At 42.5% G+C, this 24,104-nt stretch overlaps 1 protein-coding gene across 3 annotated transcripts in view; it reads left to right on the top strand.

The window, feature by feature from the left end:
- The window catches only part of UVRAG (UV radiation resistance associated), a 330,142-nt gene that overhangs the window by 59,593 nt on the left and 246,445 nt on the right, over nt 1-24,104 (top strand). For all 3 annotated transcript variants that reach the window (XM_054439837.1, XM_063672095.1, XM_063672094.1), the window contains exons 4-5: nt 8,273-8,434; nt 17,209-17,283. In XM_054439837.1, coding sequence (XP_054295812.1) covers nt 8,273-8,434; nt 17,209-17,283 — 237 coding nt within the window. The remainder of the gene's footprint in view (nt 1-8,272; nt 8,435-17,208; nt 17,284-24,104) is intronic.

Consider the following 24,104-nt stretch of genomic DNA (forward strand, 5'->3'; position numbering starts at 1 on the left):
GTACCTGGCACACTGAACCTTTGGTAATGGTGCTAGATATTGTAGAGGATAAATACACTGGTAGAAATCCCTGCCTTTGAGGAGCTCACGTTCTGGAGGGGAAGACAGGCAAAAAAATCAGTGATGGTGATGTGTCATGCCAGGTACCATAAGAAAGTTAACCACTCACAGGTTCCTATGGGAGCATAGAGGAGCGGCAGCCAGCCCCAAGGACATCAGTGAACACACAGCTTTCATTGTTCCCCCTTTCTTATAATAATTATACCAGTAGTAAAAATGAGTAAAATGGTTTTTATTCTCTATTTATAAAGCATGATTCATATTAGGTGAGAAAGTGAATCACTTTTTCCAAATGAATCTTAAGCTATGCTTTCTGGTCTTGGCCTTAAATTTAATATTTTTGACCCCAAAGTGATTAGGTCTTCTTGCAGCAAAGTGCCAGGAATAGGTTTGTTTTTTTTTTTTATTTCTGCAAATAGTTGAATACTTACTTTGTCTCCAGGTTACTGTATTATCTACTTGGCCCCATCCTCACAGTGGGTGGCAGGCAGAGAAGGCTGACAGTTAAAGAGAACTGGGAAGGCTTCTGAGGAAGAGATGTTTGAACTGAAACCTAATGGTCAGAGAAACGTTAACCAGGAAAAGAATGGGTGGGGTAGAGGCAGGGAGGGGCTCCCACCAGAGGCTCTCAGCTTCCTCATTTCAGAACTTGAGGTGGACTAGGCAAATTCAAAGGTCCCTTTTATTGCTTTCATTCCTAGGATATGTAAGCTAGAGGAAGCCCTCATTTTGTCTCTTTCTATGTTGTACGCAGCTTGCTTGTTTGTCCTGTAGCTCATGTTAAATTAAATCCGGTATAGTGCTCAGCATGTAGTAAATGGCTCACAAATGATTGCCATTACTCATATAAGGTAGAGCTGGTGAAGGGTACTCAGTTCCAGGGGAGCAGACACATCCTCAGGCTGCAGGCTAGAAGGCTTTTCCCCAGCATTCCTAGCTACAGGTTTCTCAGCATCTTCGGTGGACAGTTGGGTGAACCAGTGAAGGGCCAGTTCCTTCTTAGCTAATCTGTAATGAATGCTTCATTCTTGTAGTAGTGGTCTAGGCTTTGCTATTATGTTTAGTCATTTGTTTTGTCTCAGCCCTAGTCAGCTGTAGAGTCTGGTGATGGAGCAGCAAGAGCAAGTGTGAGACCTGTGGAGTCTCCCCAGTTCCTTTCTCTCAGAGAATAGGGCATAGGCAGAGGGCAGAATTCTTTCTTCCTTTTCTGCCTCTGGCTATGAGATATAATATAAGGAAATTGTTGACATTCTCTTTAGCCCGCCTTTGTTCTAAATTCTGTCTTTTGTAATTTGGTAGAAAGAAAAAAAAAAACAACACATACACACACAAAATGAACATGAGACAAATTCTAGAGAACTAGATTCAAATTCTGATAGTTTTTACTAAGTGACCTTAGGCAAGAAGACTCAGCTTCTGTGTTTTATTGATTTTTAATTTTTCACAATTTAGCATTCTTGCACAATCTAGATGCATCTTTTTTATTTTTTTTATTTTTTTTTATTTTTTTAATTTCTGAAGTATTTATTGATCATTCTTGGGTGTTTCTCGGAGAGGGGGATATGGCAGGGTCATAGGATAATAGTGGAGAGAAGGTCAGGAGATAAACACATGAACAAAGGTCTCTGGTTTTCCTAGGCAGAGGACCCTGCGGCCTTCTGCAGTGTTTGTGCCCCTGAGTACTTGAGATTAGGGAGTGGTGATGACTCTTAAAGAGCATGCTGCCTTCAAGCATCTGTTTAACAAAGCACATCTTGCACCACCCTTAATCCATTTAACCCTGAGTTGACACAGCACATGTTTCAGAGAGCAGGGGGCTGGGGGAAAGGCCATAGATCAACAGCATCCCAAGGCAGAAGAATTTCTCCTAGTCAGAACAAAATGGAGTCTCCTATGCCCACCCCTTTCTACACAGACACAGCAACAATCTGATCTCTCCTTCCTTTCCCCACACTTCCTCCCCTTCTCTTCAACAAAACCGCCATTGTCCTCATGGCCCGCTCCCGATGGTCGCTGTCTCTTCGGAGCTGTTGGGTACACCTCCCAGACAGGGCAGCCGGGCAGAGGCGCTCCTCACCTCCCAGACAGGGCGGCTGGGCAGAGGCGCCCCTCGCTTCCCAGACGGGGCCGCCCGGGCAGAGGCGCTCCTCTCCTCCCAGACGGGGCGGCCGGGCAGAGGCGCTCCTCACTTCCCCGACGGGGCCGCCCGGGCAGAGGCGCTCCTCGCTTCCCAGACGGGGCCGCCCGGGCAGAGGCGCTCCTCAGTTCCTCCCAGACCGGGTGGCAGCCGGGCAGAGGCGCTCCTCACCTCCCAGACGGGGCGGCCGGGCAGAGGTGCTCCTCACTTCCCCGATGGGGCGGCCGATCAGAGGCGCTCCTCACTGGGGCGGCCGAGCAGAGGCGCTCCTCACTTCCCAGAGGGGGCGGCCGGGCAGAGGCGCTCCTCACTTCCCAGACGGGGCGGCCGGGCAGAGACGCTCCTCACTTCCTCCCAGATGGGGTGGCGGCCAGGCAGAGGCGCTCCTCACCTCCCAGACAGGGCGGCCGGGCAGAGGCGCTCCTCACTTCCCAGACTGGGCGGCCGGGCAGAGGAGCTCCTCACCTCCTAGACGGGGCGACCAGGCAGAGGCGCTCCTCACTTCCCAGACGGTGTGGCGGCTGGGCAGAGGTGCTCCTCCCTTCCCAGATGGGGCAGCCAGGCAGAGGCGCTCCTCACTTCCCAGACGGTGTGGCGGCCGGGCAGAGGTGCTCCTCCGTTCCCAGATGGGGCAGCCAGGCAGAGGCGCTCCTCACTTCCCAGACGGTGTGGCGGCCGGGCAGAGGTGCTCCTCCCTTCCCAGATGGGGCAGCCAGGCAGAGGCGCTCCTCACTTCCTCCCAGAAGGGGTGGCGGCCAGGCAGAGGCGCTCCTCACTTCCCAGAGGGGGCGGCCGGGCAGAGGTGCTCCTCACTTCCTCCCAGACGGGGTGGCAGCCGGGCAGAGGCACTCCTCACCTCCCAGACGGGGCGGCCGGGCAGAGGTGCTCCTCATCTCCCAGACGGGGCGGCCGGGCAGAGGTGCTCCTCATCTCCCAGACGGGGCAGCCGGGCAGAGGTGCTCCTCACTTCCTCCCAGACGGGGTGACGGCCGGGCAGAGGCACTCCTCACCTCCCAGACGGGGCGGCCGGGCAGAGGCGCTCCTCACCTCCCAGACGGAGTGGTCAGGCAGAGGCGCTCCTCACTTCCCATATGGGGTGGCGGCCGGGCAGAGGCGCTCCTCACTTCCCAGATGGGGCAGCCGGGCAGAGGCGCTCCTCACTTCCTCCCAGACGGGGTGGCAGCCGGGCAGAGGCGCTCCTCACCTCCCAGACGGGGTGGCCGGGCAGAGGCGCTCCTCCCTTCCCAGACGGAGTGGCCAGGCAGAGGCGCTCCTCACCTCCCAGAGTGGGCGGCCGGGCAGAGGTGCTCCTCACTTCCTCCCAGACGGGGTGGCGGCCAGGCAGAGGCGCTCCTCACCTCCCAGACGGGGCGGCCGGGCAGAGGTGCTCCTCACTTCCTCCCAGACGGGGTGGCGGCCAGGCAGAGGCGCTCCTCACCTCCCAGACGGGGCGGCCGGGCAGAGGTGCTCCTCACTTCCTCCCAGACGGGGTGGCGGCCAGGCAGAGGCACTCCTCACCTCCCAGAGTGGGCGGCCGGGCAGAGGCGCTCCTCACTTCCCAGAGTGGGCGGCCGGGCAGAGGCGCTCCTCACTTCCCAGAGTGGGCAGCCGGGCAGAGGCGCTCCTCACTTCCCATAGGGGGCGGCAGCCGGGCAGAGGCGCTCCTCACTTCCCAGATGGGGCAGCTGGGCAGAGGTGCTCCTCACTTCCTCCCAGACGGGGTGGCGGCCAGGCAGAGGCGCTCCTCACCTCCCAGACGGGGCGGCCGGGCAGAGGCACTCCTCACCTCCCAGACGGGGCGGCTGGGCAGAGGCGCTCCTCACCTCCCAGAAGGGGCGGCTGGGCAGAGGCGCTCCTCACTGCCCATATGGGGTGGCAGCCGGGCAGAGGCGCTCCTCACTTCCCAGACGGGGTGGCGGCCAGGTAGAGGCGCTCCTCACTTCCCAGATAGGGCAACAGGGCAGAGGCGCTCCTCACTTCCTCCCAGACGGGGCGGCCGGGCAGAGGTGCTCCTCATCTCCCAGACGGGGCAGCCAGGCAGAGGCGCTCCTCACTTCCTCCCAGACGGGGTGGCAGCCGGGCAGAGGCGCTCCTCACATCCCAGATGATGGGCGGCCAGGCAGAGGCGCTCCTCACTTCCCAGATAGGGCGGCCGGGCAGAGGGGCTCCTCACATCCCAGACGATGGGCGGCCAGGCAGAGACGCTCCTCACTTCCTAGACGGGGTGGCGGTGGGGCAGAGGCTGTAATCTTAGCACTTTAAGAGGCCAAGGCAGGAGGCTGGTAGGTGGAGGTTGCAGAGAGCCGAGATCACACCACTGCACTCCAGCCTGAGCACCATTGAGCATTGAGTTAGCGAGACTCCGTCTGCAATCCCAGCACCTCGGGAGGCCGAGGCAGGCAGATCACTCGAGGCCAGGAGCTGGAGACCAGCCCGGTCAACACGGCGAAACCCCGTCTCCACCAAAAATACAAAAACCATTCAGGCGTGGCGGCGCGCGCCTGCAATCCCAGGCACTCGGCAGGCCAAGGCAGGAGAGTCACAGGAGCCCGAGGCAGGGAGGTTGCAGCAAGCCGAGATCCCGGCAGTACAGTCCAGCTTCGGCAACAGAGGGAGACTGAAAAAAGAAGGAGAGGGAGACCGAAAAAAGAGGGGAGGGGGAGGGGGAGGGGGAGGGGGAGGGGGAGGGGGAGAGGGAGAGGGAGAGGGAGAGGGAGAGGGAGAGGGAGAGGGAGAGGGAGAGGGAGCGATTGTGTGCTTTTTAAAAAAATTTCTTTTAGATGCATCTTAAAATCAGTTCTTTTTGGTTGTATATACAGTTATGATGCATTTTATGATTGGTGATGTCTTGGATTTGATGAAATATGGTATTTTGTCTTAACTATTGGAATTAACAAATTGTCTTATTTACTTCATGTGGATTTATTGTTAGGATTAACAAGGCTAATTTATTCAGCAGATTAAATATTTGTATGTGCTAGAATAAGCATTCTCTATGCCCTTTTTATCTATTATTAATACTTTATATAGTGACTTTTACTAGTAAGTATTAAAATAGTAGCTATTGCTATAATTAGTTTTTTATTACTATTCTGTTCAAGCTTCATAAAAACCCTGTGAGGTGATAGTTTTATAACTGAAGATTCTGAGACACAGGGAATTATGTAATTCAACAGTGTGGCTTCATTATAGCACTTTCCTCTCTACCACTCTGCCTGTCAGCTCTCTTCATTTTTCAGAGGAAAGGCTGAAGCTACGTGATTCTTCAAAGCCATTCCACAAGCCAGTGGTTCTGTTTGGGTGACGGTCTGCTGCTGTTCCCAAGCCCATCCACATTTCTAGTAATTACTCCTATGTCTGCATAGCTTAGTGGTCACCCAGTGATTTGTCAGTAACTTCTGCCAGTGGATTGTGAATTTTGTCCAGTTTTACTGTTGCTTTTTGGGGGAAAAATTTGCTGAGCTACTCATTTTATCATGTCAGACATCCTACCCCTTCTTTAGATTTACTCTTATAGATACCATTTATTTGCTATTCATTCATTCTTGCAGCAAAAATGTTATGAGTTCACTTTGCCTAAAGTGCATCCTTTAGGATTTTCTTTAGTGAGCATATGTTAGTGTCACACTCCCAAGTTTTTTTGTCTGAAAATGTATTCATTTTACTCTGATTTGTGAAGAGTATTTTCATTGGGTGGATTTCTTGGTTGTCAGTTACTTGGTTTTATGTGTTCTGATATGATTTTATTTATCTTGCTTAGGACCTGTTAGGTATTTAAACCTGTGAATTAGTTTTTTTTTTTAATCGGTCTAGGAAATTGCTACTTATCTCTTTAAATAATTCCTTGCCTCCTTCCTTAATCCATTTTATCTCTCTGGACTGCTTGCTAAATGCATATCAGATCTTTTTACTCTGTCATCCATGTTTTTAAACCTTTTTTTTTTTTTCATATTGTTCTTTTTATCTCTGCTGCATTCTGTTTAATTTCTTCTTCCAAGGAAGGTTCTCCTCTCACCCATCATGGCAACCTTCCCTACAGACATTTGTGTGTAGGGATTTGGTGGATTTAGTTTAGTTTCACTCATACTGTTCAGGGGTATAGACCTTTTGTGGTCCTCAGTGTGGAGAGGGACATTTTGTAGTCATGGGTGGGACCTGGGCCTGGCTCTTAAATTATGTCCTTGCTTCCTTTAAGAATGCCAAAACTGGCCACATGCAGTGGCTTACCCCTGTAATCCTAGCACTTTGGGAGGCTGAGGTGGGAGCATTGCTTGAGCCCAGGAGTTAGAGACCAGTGTGGGCAACATAGTGAGACCCTGTCTCTACCCCAAAAAGAAAAAAAGAAAGAGAAAGAATGTGAAAACCAAAGCCCCGGCTTTGTATAGATCTGTCATGGCTTCACGACAAAGACCTCTAGATCTCCACTTATCTCTCTGGGTTCTTTCTTCCTTGGCTTGGAAATTCTTTGATGTTAATGGTGATTATTATTATTATTTAAAAAATATTTTAGCTGACATTTTAGTTGTTTTCAGTGAGAGGACTGTCTCGTCAGTCATTATCAGAAATGGATGGCTCCCTTCCATTCACCCATTCACCCTTGGGCCATATAGTCTTTTATATTTACCCACATGTTTACAATTGCCAATGCTCTCCATTCTTTCGCCTAGATCCAAGTCTATATCCAGTGTTGTTTACCTTTAGGCTGAAGAACTTCAAGCATTTCTTGTAGTGTGGGTCAGCATAGTTACTCCCAGACCTTATTGTTGTCTTCACATTTAATTGAAACTCTGCCCCTATTTAGCAGGGCTGCTAAAACAGTTATAGTGCGATACAGACTGGAGGTCATTTAAGAGTGGAATTCTGTTGATGTTAGACTGAAATTCTTGCATGGCTAGCATTTAGTTTTTATACAATCCAGTATAAAACTGACTGCATAAATGTGCGTGCTAGGTTATCATCATGCTATTTGTGGTAGTATTTCAGTGTCCTCTCCCACCTTACACTTTGGTCAGGAAAAAAAAAAAAAAGTGCCACAAAGCCAAGAACAGTTAGTTACACTTATCTGAAGACCCTTTGATTTACATAATATGAAAATTGGTAATTTAATAGGTTGATTTTGTTTACATTCAGCAGTGAAAGCCCTTATGTTTAATGTAGGGGAAATAAGCGAAAGTAGTTGACGTATTACATTGTAGTTCATTCCTTTGATGTTATGAAAGCTCCTGAACATTTTCACTTTTCAGAGAGGGTTTCAACTCCCTGGATGATTCTCTTAATGAGAAATAATGTTCTTTCCGAGCATAAAGCTGACCTTGTTATTTTCAACTTGAAAACATTTCAATGGCCCCACTGTTGTACAGAGTAAAGTATTCCCTCCTAGCAAAAGGCATAAAAGATCCTTCAGTTCAGTTCCTTGTGTGTCTGTCCAGCTTTGTGTCCTGCCACTTTTGTATTGTGTGCTCCAGCAGTAGTCCTGAGTGCCCTGACCACACCTTGGCATTTTACACCTCTGAGCCCTTTTCATATTGTGTTCCTCTTTGCCTGAAATTACTTATTTTAATCTGGTGAAAGCCCACTTATCTGTTAAAAGCCAGGTTTCACAGCCTTTGTGATGTCTTCCCCTGTTCATCAGTTTATTTTTCCTTTCTCTGCTGCTATGTAGCCTTATGCATAATTCTGTTATTGAACTTTGCACAAAACAGTGTAATTATTTAAATGGAGGTTTGAATCCAGCAGTAAGTTGAAGCCTCTTTGAGGGCATTGTTTATGTGTTGGCTCTTAATAATCACGTATTAAGTGTCGAATAAATGAATGAATTACCATATGAAACCATGTAAGTGAGTGATAGGAATATACGCTTCTTCTAATGACTATAATAAGTAAGCAGAGAAATTCAAAAGTACCATTATCACCCCTTTTGTGTTAATTGTAATGTCTTCTTGGCTTACTTAAGTTTGCAATTTAATGTATTTATGAGGTCTTTTAGTTTTGAAAAACAAAATGATTTGTCACCTAATTGAAATAATTGTAAACAAATAGAGTTGTCCTAAAGCGTGTTTTCATTTTCATGAGCAGAATCCCACGTGGCGAAGTCTCGATTTTGGAATTATGCCAGACCGTCTTGATACATCTGTGTCTTGTTTCGTGGTGAAGATATGGGGTGGAAAGGAGAACATCTACCAGCTGTTGATTGAATGGAAAGTCTGTTTGGATGGGCTGAAATACTTGGGTCAGCAGGTAATTTTTAGACTGTGGTTTCAAGTAGTTGTCATCTCCAAATTAACTTGTCTAACCTTTCTGTTGATTCTTCTGATTCTGTGTTTCCTATTATAAAGAGAGACTTTTATGACTGTTTACTTATATCACTAAGAGAGACCTTGATGATCATTTACATATGTTATTGTTTACTTATGTTACTTACGTTGTTATGTTTGAATCATTGCCTAGTTTAAAAAACACCTTTGTCTGAAGAAATTTATGAAGACGGATTTGTGTGTGTGTTTAGGAAAGAATGTGCTTTCTCATAGCATTTTGCTTTTTCTGTCTTACTGGATGTCCTCACCTAGAATCTGAAAATTAAGTTGAAATAAGGAATATCATGTTAAATACCTCTCTTTTGACAAGTAGCGTTATTCCAGTAATAAGAAGAGCTACTATTTATTGAGCACAGGATGACACCTGCCTGAATTATATGCTGCCACTGGTTCTCCACCTTTGCTGTACCCATGACTGATGTAGCTAATAGATTACAGTTCTCTTTTTTTTTTGAGACGAAGTTTCACTCTTGTTGCCCAGACTGGAGTGCAATGGCATGCGATCTCAGCTCACCACAGCCTCTACCTCCCAAGTTCAAGCGATTCTCCTGCCTCAGCCTCCCGAGTAGCTGGGATTACAGGCATGCGCCACCATGCCCAGCTAATTTTTTGTATTTTAGTAGAGACAGGGTTTCTCCATGTTGGCCAGGCTGGTCTCGAACTCCTGACATCAGATGATACACCTGCCTTGGCCTCCCAAAGTGCTGGAATTACAGGTGTGAGCCACTGTGCCTGGCCTCTACAGTTCTCTTTTAACTGGGCTCAAAAGTAGCTCCATAGTATTTTCTTTCTTCCTTTCTTTTATTTACTTCTTTTTTTTTTTTTTTTTTTAATTAAAGACAGGGTCTTGCCCTGGTGCCTAGGCTGGAGTGCATTGGTGTGATCATGGCTCACTGTAGCCTCAAACTCCTGGGTTCAAGTGATCCTTTTCGCCTCAGCCTCAATCCCTCAATACCTCCTGCCTCAGCAAGTAGCTGGGACTACAGGCAGGCGCCATCATGCCCAGCTAATTTTTATTTTTATTTTTGTAGAGATGGGTGTAAACATGTGAGACAGGTCTCAGTTAATTTAGAAAGTTTATTTTGCCAAGATAGGATGCGCCTGTGACACCGCCCCAGGAAGACGTGCCCAAGATGGTTGGGGCACAGCTTGGTTTTATACATTTTAAGGAAACATGAGACATCAATCAATACATGTAAGAAGTACATTGGTTCAGTCTGGAAAGGCAGGACAACTTGAAACAAAAGCAGGAAGACTCGAAGCAGGGAGGGAGCTTCCAGGTTACAGACAGGTGATACACAAACGGTTGCATTCTTCTGAGTTTCTGATTAGCCTTTCCAAAGGAGGCAAATCAGATATGCATCTGTCTCAGTGAGCAGAGGGGTGACTTTGAATAGAATGGGAAGAAGGGCCCCCAAGCAGTTTCCAGGTTGAGTTTTCCTTAATGATTTTGGGGGCCCAAGATGTTTTCCTTTCACATTGGGTTTTGCTATGTTGTCCTTGCTGGTTGTGAACTCCTAGGCTCAAGCAGTCCTCCTGCCTTGGCCTCCCGAAGTACTGGGATGACAGGCATGAGCCACGGCACCAGGCCTTCGGAATCCTTTCTAATGTTCCAGGACAAAACTAGGAATCTGTTAGAATTGCAAATGAAATGAAACCTATTTGCTATCATCAGATATAGATTATTATAATTAATATTTATAGCAACCTTGTGAAGGTTGATATTATTGCCCTTATTTTCCACATGAAAAGAATTGAGCCTCAGAAACTTTAAGAAATGATTCAAGATCACACAGCTGGAGCTAAGATTTAAATTCAGGCCTGGCTGATTTAAAAATTCATTCTCTTTGTCCTATACTGCACTGGTATATACATGTGGTCGTTGGTAACCCCCCACCCCACCTTGGAATGAATCTCATTTCTATTTTGTGATGCCTATGGTACTACTATTAAAGGTAACCATAAAATATTAGTCATAGATTATCTATAAACATCTTGATGCTTTCTTCATATTTATTCAATATAATACTTTCTGAGATGTTTCTTATTAAAGAAACAATTTAATTCTGCATTTTTTCAGGTTAAAAATCTGAAAATCTGGGCCAGGTGTGGTGGCTCATGCCTGTAACCTTGGGAGCACTTTGGGAGGCTGAGGCGGGAGGATCACTTGAAGCCAGGAGTTTGATACCAGCCTGGCCAACATGGCGAAACCCTGTCTCTACTAAAAATACAAAAATTAGCTGGGCACAGTGGCATGTGCCTGTAATCCCAGCTACTCAGGAGGCTGAGGGGGGAGAATTGCTTGAACCCGGGAGGTGGAGGTTGTAATGAACCGAGATGGCGCCACTGCACTCCAGCCTGGATGACAGAGAGAGACTCCATTTCAAAAAAAAAAAAAAAATTTTTTTTTGAAAATCTAAAAAAAACTAAAAATCTCTGTGCTCATTTTGCTTACCATACTTTTTATTTTTAAATTTTTTACCTGTAGTCACCATGCTGTAGTCTTGTGAACTTATTCCTCCTATTTAACTGAAATTTTGCATCCTTTGACCAGCATCTTTCCAAGCCTCCTCCCCTCCACGCAGTTCCTGCTAACCACCATTCTACTCTCTACTTCTATGAGTTCAACTTTTTTAGATTCCACGGACAAGTGAGATCATGCTTTTATCATATTTTTTTATTTTGTGTCCTATAGTGACCAGAACAGTGCATATAATATATATGTTCTTTAAACTACATTCTAAACTAAAATTTAAACATTTAAAAAAAAATCTTAATTTTTTCTGTTTTAGGGATTATCTTAATTAAAACTTAGAAAATAATGACTTGGTTTAGGCCAGGGCCTTTGTTTTCTTTTTTGCTACCAGGTACTTTTTGCCTTTAGACTGAACAACCAGATCCCTGCACTGGGGTATATATCCCATCTATCTTCCCACATACCATACTTGGCTCTCTTTGGATAGACTCTGATATTAAGTACTTGTTTCTCTTCTACCTGAAAGTATCTATATTTCATGGAGGATGGTGCTTCTTAACGTTGTGGTTGCAGGGCTCTAGGCCTGAAGGGCTTTTTTGGCCAGTGAAGATGGGTTTCATCATGTTTTTCAAGTCACACTTTCCTTCGGTGGTGGTCTTGTTGACATACCCAGCTGAGCTTATATCTAACCAGCCCTAATTTCAGAGAGTTGGCATTCAGGTGTCTTCATATAAAGTTAGTTATGCTGGAGTAACAGAGACCAAAAAAAAAAAAAAAAAAGAAAAGGAAAAAACATGTTTCTTAAAGCCAGATAGAAACTTAAGATCATTGTAGAAAGTCAAAACTTATCTATAAAATAGCTATAACAAGTAACATACTGCTAAAAATAAGATTAAATAGAGTTATAAAGTTTTGGAGGAACGTGAGGCTAAGATGTTTTAGGATAATAGCCAGAATCAGTTAGGTTCATTGATAGATCATATACTTTCTACCAGGCATTGTTCTTTGTGTTAAGGATCCAGAGATTTGTAGGACAAGGTTCTTAGACCCAGTATACTGATGATTGATGAATACCTTCATAGAGAGCTGTGAGAGTCGTATGGGGAAGAGATATTTAGACCAGCTTGTATAGAATCAGGGAGGAATGACTTCTGAATAAAGTTTTTTTTTTTAAGTTAGGTTTATTGAGGTACAATTTACATGTCATAAAATTCACCCTTTTTAAAGTGTGCAACTCAATGAATTTGAAAAACTGATATAGTTGAGTAACCACCACCATAATAAATAAAGCTACTATGAATATTTAAATATAGGTCTTTGTGTTTCTTTTGGGTAAATCTCCAGGAATGGAATTGATGGGTCTAATGGTAAATGTATGTTGAAATTCATAAGAAACTGCCACTTTTCCAAAGTGACTATAACATCCTGCATTCCCATCAGCAATGTATAATAGTTCTATTTGTTTCACATCTTTGCTAGCACTTGTGATTGTCAGTCTTTTTAAATTTTGAGGTGGTATCTCATTGTAGTTTTAATTTGAATTTTCCTAATGACAAAATTAAATTGAGCCTTGTAAGCAAAAAAAGTCTATTTGAGATCACTCTCTCTCTCTCTCTCTTTCTCTCTCTATCTCTGTGTGAAGTGTTCAGATCTTTTGCTTATTTTTAATTGGGTTGTTTGAATTATTGAGTTGTAAAGTTCTTTATGTATTCTAGATATAAATCAGTCCTTTATAAGATATGTATTTTCCAATATTTTCTGCCAGTTTGTGGCTTGTCTTTTCATTTTTTAATGTTGGTGAAGTCCACTATGTCAGTTTTTGCTATTGTGTTACGTGCTTTTTGTGTCTTATCTTTGCCTAACCCAAGGTCACAAAGACTTTTTCCTTCGTTTTCTTTTATAAGTTTTCTTCTAGAAGTTTTATAGTTTTAGGTTTTACATTTACATCAATGATCCATTTTGAATTTTCTATATAAAGTGCAAGGTTCATTGTTTTGCAGATGGATGAACAATTGTTCCTGTACTCTTTGTTGCAAAGGCTATTATTTCTCCATTGAATTACCTTGTCATCTTTGTTGAAAATCAATAGTTGAGAATCATTTGTGTGGTTCTGTTTCTGGACTGTCTGTTCTGTTTCATTGATCTGTATTTCTCTCTTAATGCCAATACCAAATTGTCTTGATTACTGTAGTTTTAAAATGTGTCTAGAATTCAGTCAATGAGTTCTTCAACTTTGTTCTTTTTTCAGAAAATTTCTGGCTATTCTAGGTCTTTGGCCTTTCCACATACACTTTAGAATAGTTTGTCCATTTCTATAAAAATCCTGGGATTTTGATAGATGTTGAATCTAAGAAAATTTGGGGAAAATTAACTTCTTAATAGTATTGAGTCTTTCAGTCTATAGATATGATATGTCTCTCCATTTATAAAAATTTTCTTGTAGTTTTCAGCATACAGATCTTGCACATATTTTGTTAGATTTGTACCTATAGATTTTTATGCTAATTTAAATGGTATTTCTTTTTTAATATTTCTGTTTTCAATTTTTTTTGCTAGTATATGTAGAAATATATATCTCTGTGCTGAGCTTGTATTCTACACCCTTGCTAAACTCAAAAATCAAACTGGTACTTTTTTTTGGTAGATTTCTTTTGCAGATTGCTTACATGGGTCATGTATCATCCTAACTTGTGTGTTATGGAAGAAATTCTTGTGCTTAGTTTAAGTGGTTAGAACTTTGTATTAATAACAACAGCAATTGTATACCTTTTCAGTGTTTGGGTATCTTTTTACATACATACAATGACCTGGAGCTTTTTGAAGATCATGTGAACAAGTATTATTTTCTTCCTCAGTATTTAAGAAAACAGAAGCTCAGTAAGATTAAGTGATTTGCCAAAGATCACGAGTGTTTGGTGGATTTAGGCCATTAGTTGTTTCATTGCTCAGACTATATGTATTATTCATTTCACTAATCCTAGCAGCTGTCTTAAAAAGTGTGCTGTTTTTCGTAAAGATATCAAAATATGAGGTTGTGGTTAAGTTCTAAGTTCTATAGTTTCCATATTAGGATTCTAACACAATTATTGTTAGGCCATTAACCTATAATTGATAAGTAAAGGGTAGTACACATTACACTTATTAGCATAATTTAACAGTTCGGAAATGTACACAGTAGTGTGCAATATGATACAGCCAGTTTTGTTAAGCATATTTATTAGTCAGGAACAAAGGGATCTTTCTGAGTTTTATGGTTGCCTGATTCCTAATACATTATTAGATTTTTTAATCAATGTTTTTTACATCTAATTTCCAAAAATACTTTCATATCTTATTATCTCATGCTGTTTTTATGACACTCGTGCAAGATAGGGCAGGAAATGTTTTCTGGTTTTTGGCTGATGAAGGAATTAAAGTATACACCATTACATTGCTAAACTACTATATGTTGGATAGAGCGCGGGGTACCAGGGCTGTAAAACAAGTCAGAGTTCCCTTCTCTGAAGAGTTCCTTAAGAAACAGTTAAAGTTGGAATTAGAACTCAGGTTACTTTTTAACCCCATATCTTTTCAAGTACTAGTACTATATTGTTTCTTATTTTTCAACAAACTATTTTAATGCACATCTTCATGAAGTTTACACTTTGAGAACTTAACTTCATGTTAGATTTGTTTCTCCCCATACTCTCCCATCCCTTTCTTTAAGTGTATATTTTTATTTTCTTCTAATTTTGTTTGTGGACAATTTGGAAAATTTAGAAAAACACAGAAAAGAGAATAAAAAATTACACATAATTCTTCTGCCCAGCTGTAACCATTGTTAACATTTTGGTAAATATAATTTTAATCTTTTTTTCCCCAGGCTTATATGTGTAAAAATGTTTTATGTTTATTAAATTTCAGGATCTTTCTAATCTTGAGACTGCTTTCATAATGTTTTCTCTTTTCCAAGATGAAAAACTCCTTGAGATTGATTTACAGTTTTTATTTTAAGCTTATGATTGCAGACTTATCTTTTGGTATTGTATTCAGTTCAGTAAATGATGTGGATAAACAGGGAGTATGTGATTAATTTTGCTTTGGTGATAGAGGTAGGAGATATGGAAGTCAGGGAAGTGTTCACAGGAATCTTCTGCTGCTGGCTTTGACTATTTTCCATCTCTCGGTAGAGAAAGGAGAGATTCTGTTCTGGTAGTCCCTCTTGTCTTTCCCCGACTTGAACTTTCACTTAAAACCTTCACGGCAGAAGAATTTTTTTTTTTTTTTTTTTGCCACAACTCTTTCTGATGAAGTAACTAAATCTATTTATATATTTCATAGTTGGACACTATACTACTTCGAGTTTTTTTTTTTTAATCTGAGTTCTGAGTTCCTTAATTTTTTTTTTTTTTTTTTTTTTTGAGACGGAGTCTCGCTCTGTCGCCCAGGCTGGAGTGCAGTGGCGCGATCTCGGCTCACTGCGAGCTCCGCCTCCCGGGTTCAAACAATTCTCCTGCCTCACTCAGCCTCCCTAGTAGCTGGAATTACAGATGTGCACTGCCACTCCCAGCTTATTTCTTTTTCTTTCCTTTTTTCTTTTTTTTTTTGAGACAAGGTCTTGCTTGGTCGCCCAGGCTGGAGTGCAGCGGCGCGCTCTCGGCTCACTGCAACTTCCGCCTCCCGGGTACAAGCGATTCTCCTGCCTCAGCCTCCCGAGTAGCTGGGATTACAGGCGCCTGCCACCATGCCCGGCTAAATTTTGTGTTTTTAGTAGGGACGGGGTTTCACTATGTTGGCCAGGCTGGTCACAAACTCCTGACCTCAAGTGATCCTCCGCCTTGGCCTCCTGAAGTGCTGGGATTACAGGCTTGAGCCAGCGTGCCTGGCCCAAGTTTTTTTTTTTTTTTTGGACGGAGTCTCTCTCTGTCGCCCAGGCTGGAGTGCGGTGGCGCGATGTCAGCTCTCTGCAAGCTCTGCCTCCCGGGTTCATGCCATTCTCCTGCCTCAGCCTCCCGAGTAGCTGGGACTACAGGCGCCCGCTACCACGCCCAGCTAATTTTTTGTATTTTTAGTAGAGACGGGGTTTCACCGTGTTAACCAGGATGGTCTCGATCTCCTGACCTCGTGGTCCACCTGCCTTGGCCTCCAAAAATGCTGGGATTATAGGCGTGAGCCACCGCGCCCGGCCCCAAGTTTTGTATTTTTAGTAGAGATGGGGTTTCGCCATGTTGGCCAGGCTGGTCTCGAATTTCTCACCTCAAGTGATCCACCCGCCTCGGCCTCCCAAAGTGCTGGGATTACAGGCGTGAGCTACCGGTGCCTGGCCTCAGTTCCTTAATTTTTAAAGTTTTATTCCTTCCATCTTTTAAATGAAGTTTAATTTGGGATGCACTGACTGAAGCTCACCTCATCTGAAATAGAGTGGTTTGCAGACAATAATAAAAGAGTGGTTTGCAGACATTTAAGACTTTAGGGATTGGATACTATTGCTTTTTAAAAAATTGCCTTTTTGAAAATAGAGTATATTAATCTTTTATGTTTTTCTAGGGCTTCATTTTTTTCTTATTTTTAAGACGAGGTTGTTCTCCCTCACCCATGCTGGAGTGCAGTGGTGTGATCATGGCTCACTGAAGCCTTGACCACTCAGGCTCCAGCAGTCCTCCCACCACAGCCTCCCGAGTAGCTGGGACCACAGGCGTGCACCATCATGCCCGGCTAATATTTTTTATTGTTATGGTTATTTGTAGAGAAGAGGTCTTGCTGTGTTGCCCAGGCTGGTCTTGAACTCCTGAGCTTAAGCTATCTGCCTATCTCTGCCTCCCAAAGTGCTGGGAATATAGGCATGAGCTACTGTGCCAGGCCTAGGCTTCATATTTAAAAAAATACTTTTAGAGTTAATTGTGTTTTCTTTGGGGTTAGAGAGTGTAGAATATGCCTCTGAATACGCTATTGTTCAGGAATAGCTATTCCATAACAACCTCAAGAAATGTTTGTGAAAGATATGTGAGTGATGGTGCCTGTGATTGCATGTGATAGTTTTGCAAGGCCTTTGACTAAAGCAGGAAATGCTGAATTGATCACCTGGTCTTTTGAATGGTGATTGGTTTTCTGCTAGTATGTTTAGATGTAGTCAGCCGGTTTCTCAGTATTGAAGTAGATCTTGTTGTAACTGTCATTCTCTGGTTATATTAAAACATGATTGGAATAAAAATAACGAATACTGTATTTTCCTCCTCTCTTAGATTCATGCCCGAAACCAAAATGAAATAATTTTTGGGCTGAATGATGGCTACTATGGTGCTCCATTTGAACATAAGGTAAGAAGATCCTTCTAATGTTATGAATTTTGTTTAGTGCAAGTGTGCCTTGCAGGTGTACAGGGTAGATATAATCCTGAAAAGCTCTGTGTAAATAGAATCATGCTTCAAATTTGTTGCTTAGTGTGGCTTAAGGTGAATGCTTTTTAATGTGAAAACTCATTCTGTAAGGCACATAACCATCCAGTCCATCTTTTCTAAATCCAGATTATATTAATTTTTCTACAGGAAATCTGGAACTAGCTGTTTTCTCTTATTCTACATAACTCTTTGGGGATTAAGAAAGGATGGTGAATTTTGATTAAATGCAATACAGTTTTATTAAATGTTTCAGATACCTTTTATAACTTTCAATACATTTAAGAAATTATGAATCAGGTTGTTTTATAGTCAGCATTATCTCTACATCTAAAAGTTATTAGAGAAAGGAAAGGGAAGCGAATTCATATTTACCAAGTACCTATTATCTATGGTACTGTGCCAGGTGATTCTTGTCCTTTTCCTCACTTAATACTAGCCAAAACCAATGTGGTTTGTTTTGTCCTCTCCATTTTATAGTTAAGGAAAAAGGTTGTTTGAAATGAGCTTTATAGATTCACCCATCTAGAAAGTAGCTGAGCTGAAATTTCAGGTTTCCTGCCTCTAAAGCCTGTGCTTTTTCTATTCTACTATGGTGTTCTACCCAGCAACCCTGCGCATTATTTGCTCTTAGTGATCATGTCGCTTCATAGCTCTTGGTTGTCTGAAATGCTATTGCTTAGAGTACTTCATTTATTCAACAACATTTTATTGAGCGCCTGCTTTATGTCAGCCACTGTACTGTACTCCAAGTGCTAAGAACACAGTGGTGAGCAAATGGATGATTTCCTGCTGCTGTGGAGTATATGCAAGAGGCAAAAACTGATACAGTAATCTAACAGATAAACATGTAAACAGAAATGGTGGTAAATGCTATATAAGCATATAATGAGGGCCTAACCTATTCTAAGGGCTCAAGAAAGGTCTTCTTGGGGACTTGACTTTTGAAGCTACACTCCAGATGATGAATAGAAGTGAACTGTGTAAAGGGAGTAGGGAGTAGGGGCTGAATATAGAGAGTATTTCAGGCAGAGGAGGTTGACATGTTGGAAGGCCATGAAATAGAAGGGAACATGGTGAGTTTTAAGGGACTAAAGGAAGGTCAGAGTGATGAGGGGGGAGTGATACCCAATGGGGCTGGAGAACTAGGCAGGGGCCGCAGCACACAGAACTTTTAAAGGATTTTACCCTAAGAACAGGGGTCTGTGTGAAAGGAGTTTTAGCACAGCAGTGTTATTATCAGATTTGCGTTTCAATAATTTCATTCTGGCTGCAGTAGAGACTGATCGTAGAAGAGGTAAGAATATTTGTGGGAGATCAGTAAGGAGGATCTTACAGTATATCAGATAAGAGATGTGATACTTTGAAACAGGGTGACAGTAGAATAGAGAGAAGATAGATTTAAGCAAGTTTTAGTAGATAAAATCATTAGGACTTGCTGATGATTTGAATTTAAGGCATAAGAAAAAGGAGGTGTGTCACAGATGACTTTTGGGTTTCTGGCTTAGATGAAGTAACTGGATGGATAAACGTGTCAGGCACTGAGAAAACTAAGAGACACTGGAGGAAAACCAGGTTTGGTGAGGCAGATTGTGAGTTGCGATTTGATCCTGTGGAGTTTGAGATGCCTTTGAGACATTCATGTGTAGATGGAAGTAGGCATTTGGATCTATGAGTCTGAAGTTCAGAGGAGAGGACTGGGTTAGAAATATTTATGTGGGGCCAATGACAAACAGTCATTGAAATCATTAAGTGGTGATAAGATGGACTAAGAACAGGCAGTACTGTAGGAAGAAAGGGGGCTAGGTACCCAAGCCTGGAAGACCTCCAGCTTTATAGGACACATAGACAAGGGGGCACCAGAAAAGATGACTGAAAAGAAGTGGTCCAAGGAAAAGAGAGCAAAGTTTTGTGTAGAATCTCAAAGTCCAAAGAAAGAAAGGGTTTTGTTGTTGTTGTTGTTATTGTTGTTTGTCTTTTTGCTTGTTTTTTAAGAGGAGTGGTCAAATAGGAGGACCAAAAATTGCCCATTGGATTTAGCAAAATGGAAGTTATTCAAGTGACTTCTTCAAAATTCAGTTCAAACTCTGATAGACATTTTTCTTTCTTTATTTCAAAGCTCTCCTCTTCTAAGTTCCTATATCAACATACTATGTATACCTTTGGCATAGGATATACCACTTTGCAACTAGGCTTGTCTTTCTTCCTTTCTAGCCTGTAAGCTTTTGAAGGACAGATTTCTATAAATAATATTGAATTCCCAGCATCTGCCACAGTTTTTGGGGTATGCAGTTTGCTTAGTAAAAGTGTTTGTGGTTTAATGAAATAATTATGGGATTGCTACTGCTGCTGTTCATAATATCTCATGTACAGGGTTAGCTGTTCTAATACTGTTGCAACATTAAGTTCCTCCTGCAACTGGTATAACTCACCTTTTAGGACAATATCTGGCACATATAATAATAATATTAATAGCTAAAATGTATTGAGCATTACTGTATATCAAACACTGTAAGAGCTTCACATCTATTATTGTATTTAATCCCCCAAGAACCTTATAGCCAAATCCTCAGAGCTGTTGAGATTTTGAGTAAGCCAATAACTAATACTCCTTTCTTCTTCTCCTGAGTTTGGAGCAAGTTCAGATATAGGTGATAGTCTGTAATCCCAGTGGATTTTGGGAGGCTGAGCTGGGAGAATCACTGGAGCTCAGGAGTTCGAGACCAGTCTGGGCAATGTAGCAAGACCTTGTCTGTACTAAAATTCAAACAAAAAATTAGTCAGGTGTGGTGACATGTGTCTGTAGTCCCAGCAACTTGAGAGGCTGAGGTGGGAGGATTGCTTGAGACCAGGAGGTTGATGGTGCGGTGATCCCTGATGGTGCCACTGCACTGGGCAGTGGACGAGACCCTGTCTTGGGGAGGGGAAAGAAAAAAAAAGAATGGGTGATAGGTAAATGGAGATCAGAACATTGGCTTTATTACTAATAAAACTGATGGACAAATGTGGTTTAAATTCTGTGACTAAAAGAGTTTGCTGTGACTAAAAGGGCCTGTCGATTCCTTTTATATACTTCCTCCTGGACTGAACCTCTCCCACAAAATAACAAAACAAGTGAAACCAAGGCCTTCCTCTTATAGGAACAAAGCCTGAGCCTCCAAGCTAGAAGCAAAGTTTGTATGCGTGGTTAGACAGGTTGTTTCTGATTGGAGATAACCTGGAAAGAATTAAGCCAGTCACACACAGGTCCATCTCTGAAGCCCAGCCATCAGATCAGTCATCTGCTGGTCCTGGAGAGGAGTGAGTGGAGGACACAGAGAAACTGCAGATGCTCCTTTCATGACCTTTTCTCCTGAGAAATGGAGTGGGGCATTTGTCTCCTGTGTGGGAACATGGGAATGCAGAGTAAGTGTTTCCCTCTAACAGGAATAATAGCTAGTATTTAGTGAGCACTTCTGTGCTGGCACTATTCTAAACACTTTACACATTTTACCTTATTTAAACCTCACACTTGCCCGGCCTTTCATAGAAGAGGAAGCTAGCACAGAGAACTTAAGTAACTTACCCCAAATTACGCAGCTCCGTGAGTAGCAGAGCTGCGATTCAAAAGCAGATGGTCAGTACATGCTTATTGAATATATGATCATAATAAGTGGTGTACTTTCCCCTGTTGTCCTTCAGTTAGTGAGCTTTGTTAATTGGATAAGTTCGGCAGATCTTGCCCCCTTTACCAGCTTTCAAATGAACACCTGACATGTAGACTGAACCTTAAAAAACCTTGTCTTTTTTGACAAAGCCACAAGCAGAGTTTCCAGTCAAGATGACATTGTAAGTGTACACTTTGAGACCTTCCTCAGCACCAAGCAAAAAGCAAGGATTGATGAAATCAGAGAAATGTAAAAGAAATATTCCTGGCCAGGTGCCGTGGCTCATGCCTGTAATCTCAGCACTTTGGGAGGCTGAGACCTCCCAGGATCACAAGGTCAGGCATTCAAGATCAGCCTAGCCAACATGGCAAAACCCCGTCTCTACTAAAAACACAAAAATTAGTCAGGCATAGTGGCGGGTGCCTGTAATCCCAGCTACTCTGAGGCTGAGGCAGGAGAATTGCTTGAACCCAGGAGGTGGAGGTTGCAATGAGCCGAGATCGCACCACTGCACTCCAGCCTGGAGGCCAGAGCAAGACTCCATCTCAAAAAAAAAAAAAAAAAAAAAAAGGAAGAACTATTCCTTCCTAAAACAAACAATAAACCAAGGCAATAAACATCTCCCGAACGGAAATGGAATAGAAACACAAAGAAGTGGGAAGAAGCAGAAGTCTTGGGCCTTCTGGCCACCCTGCCCAGAAGTAGGCAGAAAGATGGGCTCTTCAGGGCAAAATGAGCACTAAATGAGCACGAAAAGCTGAGTGGGGCTCTCCCTATTAAAAAAAGGGCTGAGAAAAGACAGCTTAGAGAAACTGCAGAACTTTAAGAATAATCCTAAAAGGGGAAATTTGAAAAGCTACCAGCGAGAAAGGAAATATTACTTAAAAATTAGGCTGACGACAGACTTCTCAGAAGCAGCAGTAGATGCCAGAAGAAATAGGTCTTCAATGCGCTGTTAATTATTAATTGCTTCTAGTAAACTTTCAGTCAAGAGTGAGGGTAATTTGAGACCAGCTAGGGCAACATAATAAAATACTATCTCTACCAAAAAAAAAAAAAAAAAATTAGCCAGGCATGGTACATGGTACATGGTACGTGGTATATGGTACATGGTACATGGTACATGGCCTCCCAAGTCCAAGCTACTTGGGAGGCTGAGGTGGAAGGATTGTTTGAGCCAGGAATTTGAGGCTACAGTGAGCTGTGATCGCACCATTGCACTCTAGCCTATGTGACAGGAAAAAAAAAAAAAGCAAGGGTGAGAGAGCATTTTATTGATTGAGACAGAGTCTCACTCTGTTGCCCAGTCCCACCTCTGAGTAGCAGGGATTATAGGTGTGAACCACTGCACCTGGCAGGGATAGTTTTAAATGCATAAAGATTGAGAGTTTACTACCCACAGACCCTTTACCCATGCTGAATGATGCAAATAGAAAATGATACCAAAGGGAGCATATAGTATATAAGAAAACAGCAAGGGGTATACAAATGGTTAAAACATTAGTGAATTTGATTTCTGACTGTAAGCTAACAAACAAAAGTAAATATCTGATAAACCTATGTGTTTTAAGGTGAAAGAAACTAGGCCATTGTTATTCAAAATGTAGTCTGGACCGCTGCTCGTCTAGGAACTGTCTGTCACAATCTGTGGTGAGCAACGTGGAAAAAGTGAGGGTAAAAGTTGCAAAACTTCTATAGCAATTTGACGTTATTGTGACTCTTCATTGTATTTTACAAAAGTATCAGTTCACAACGGAATGAAGAAAAAAAACATCCAGCCAACTGGTCTTTCCCCACAGAGAGTGAAAAGCATTGCCCTAGACAACAATAATGAGAGTGGGTTTTCAAAGGGTTAAGACTCATTGAGATCACTGATTTGTTTGGGAGGAGGATAGAGATAGTAACCAACTTTAGAATTTGCTAGAAAAAATTGTGGTCAAGTGTACATGTTAAAAATTTAAGGATACCTAGTAAAGGCTAAAATCAGAGGGCTGAGTGTGGTGGCTCACACCTGTAATCCCAGCACTTTGGTCTCAAACTCCTGATCCCAAGTGATCCGTCCGCCTCAGCCTCCCGAAGTGTGGGGATTACAGGCTGAGGCACCCTGCCCAGACTGTATAATCCCAGCACTTTGGGAAGCTGAGGTGGGAGGATCCCTTGAAGCCGGGAGTTTGAGACCAGCCTGGGCAACAAAGCGAGACTCCCGTCTCTACCAAAAAAAAAAAAAAAAAAAGATGGAAAGCAGAGATTATAGATTTCTAATTAGCAGAGGAAAAAAGGGAATAGAAAGTATAGAAAGCTTTGTCAACTTGGTAGGTAACAGAAAAGGAAACAAAAGGTAAAAAGAAACATGTAGTGTGGGGGTAGCATTATGTCCACATATATTTGTAATCACAATAATTATAAATGGATATCATATAGGTTTGAAGTATTTCGTTTAAAACTTTAAAAATGCTGAAGCAACAAGGCTTTGAGAACAGGATTAAATTTTAAGAATGAGTGTTTTATACAGAAGAGGAAAAGTTACCCTAGGAAGCAATGACAGACCACATTTTAAAGCAACTTTCAATAACGCCTAAAATTTTTGTTGAGCAGTTCTTTGGCATTCTTTTTTTTTATATTAGCTGTGACCAGAAACAGTTTTATTATTATTGCTGATGATTATGTTGATGTTAATACTCCCTCTGTCTACATTCTCTTCATATGTCTTCAGGCACTATGGATCTGAAAGCTGAAATTACTTATCTGTTCATAACTTTTCCCTCTTTGTTTATCTGCTTCTCCCAAAGGCTTTACATCTTTCTGTTGAGTTTTTAGGAACCAAAATCTCTTAACTATAGAATACAATAGCTAAGTAGTTCATTTTCACTTCCAGGAGTGTGTTGGACGCTACTTAATACACTGAAAAATTTTTCACTAAAATAAACACTGGATTTTAATCCTTTGTTCAGTAACTTCTTCTGGCATCGTTAGGGAGTGATATATTCTTGTTAACTGTATGTAGCAAAATGGTCTTTATTTGGCATACAAATGTGGCACTCTGTTTTTTTTTTTTTAAAGAAAAAAAAATAGAGATGAGGTCTCACTGTGTTGCCT

Source organism: Pongo pygmaeus, chromosome 9 (assembly GCF_028885625.2).
Source record: "Pongo pygmaeus isolate AG05252 chromosome 9, NHGRI_mPonPyg2-v2.0_pri, whole genome shotgun sequence".
Lineage (NCBI taxonomy): Eukaryota > Metazoa > Chordata > Mammalia > Primates > Hominidae > Pongo > Pongo pygmaeus.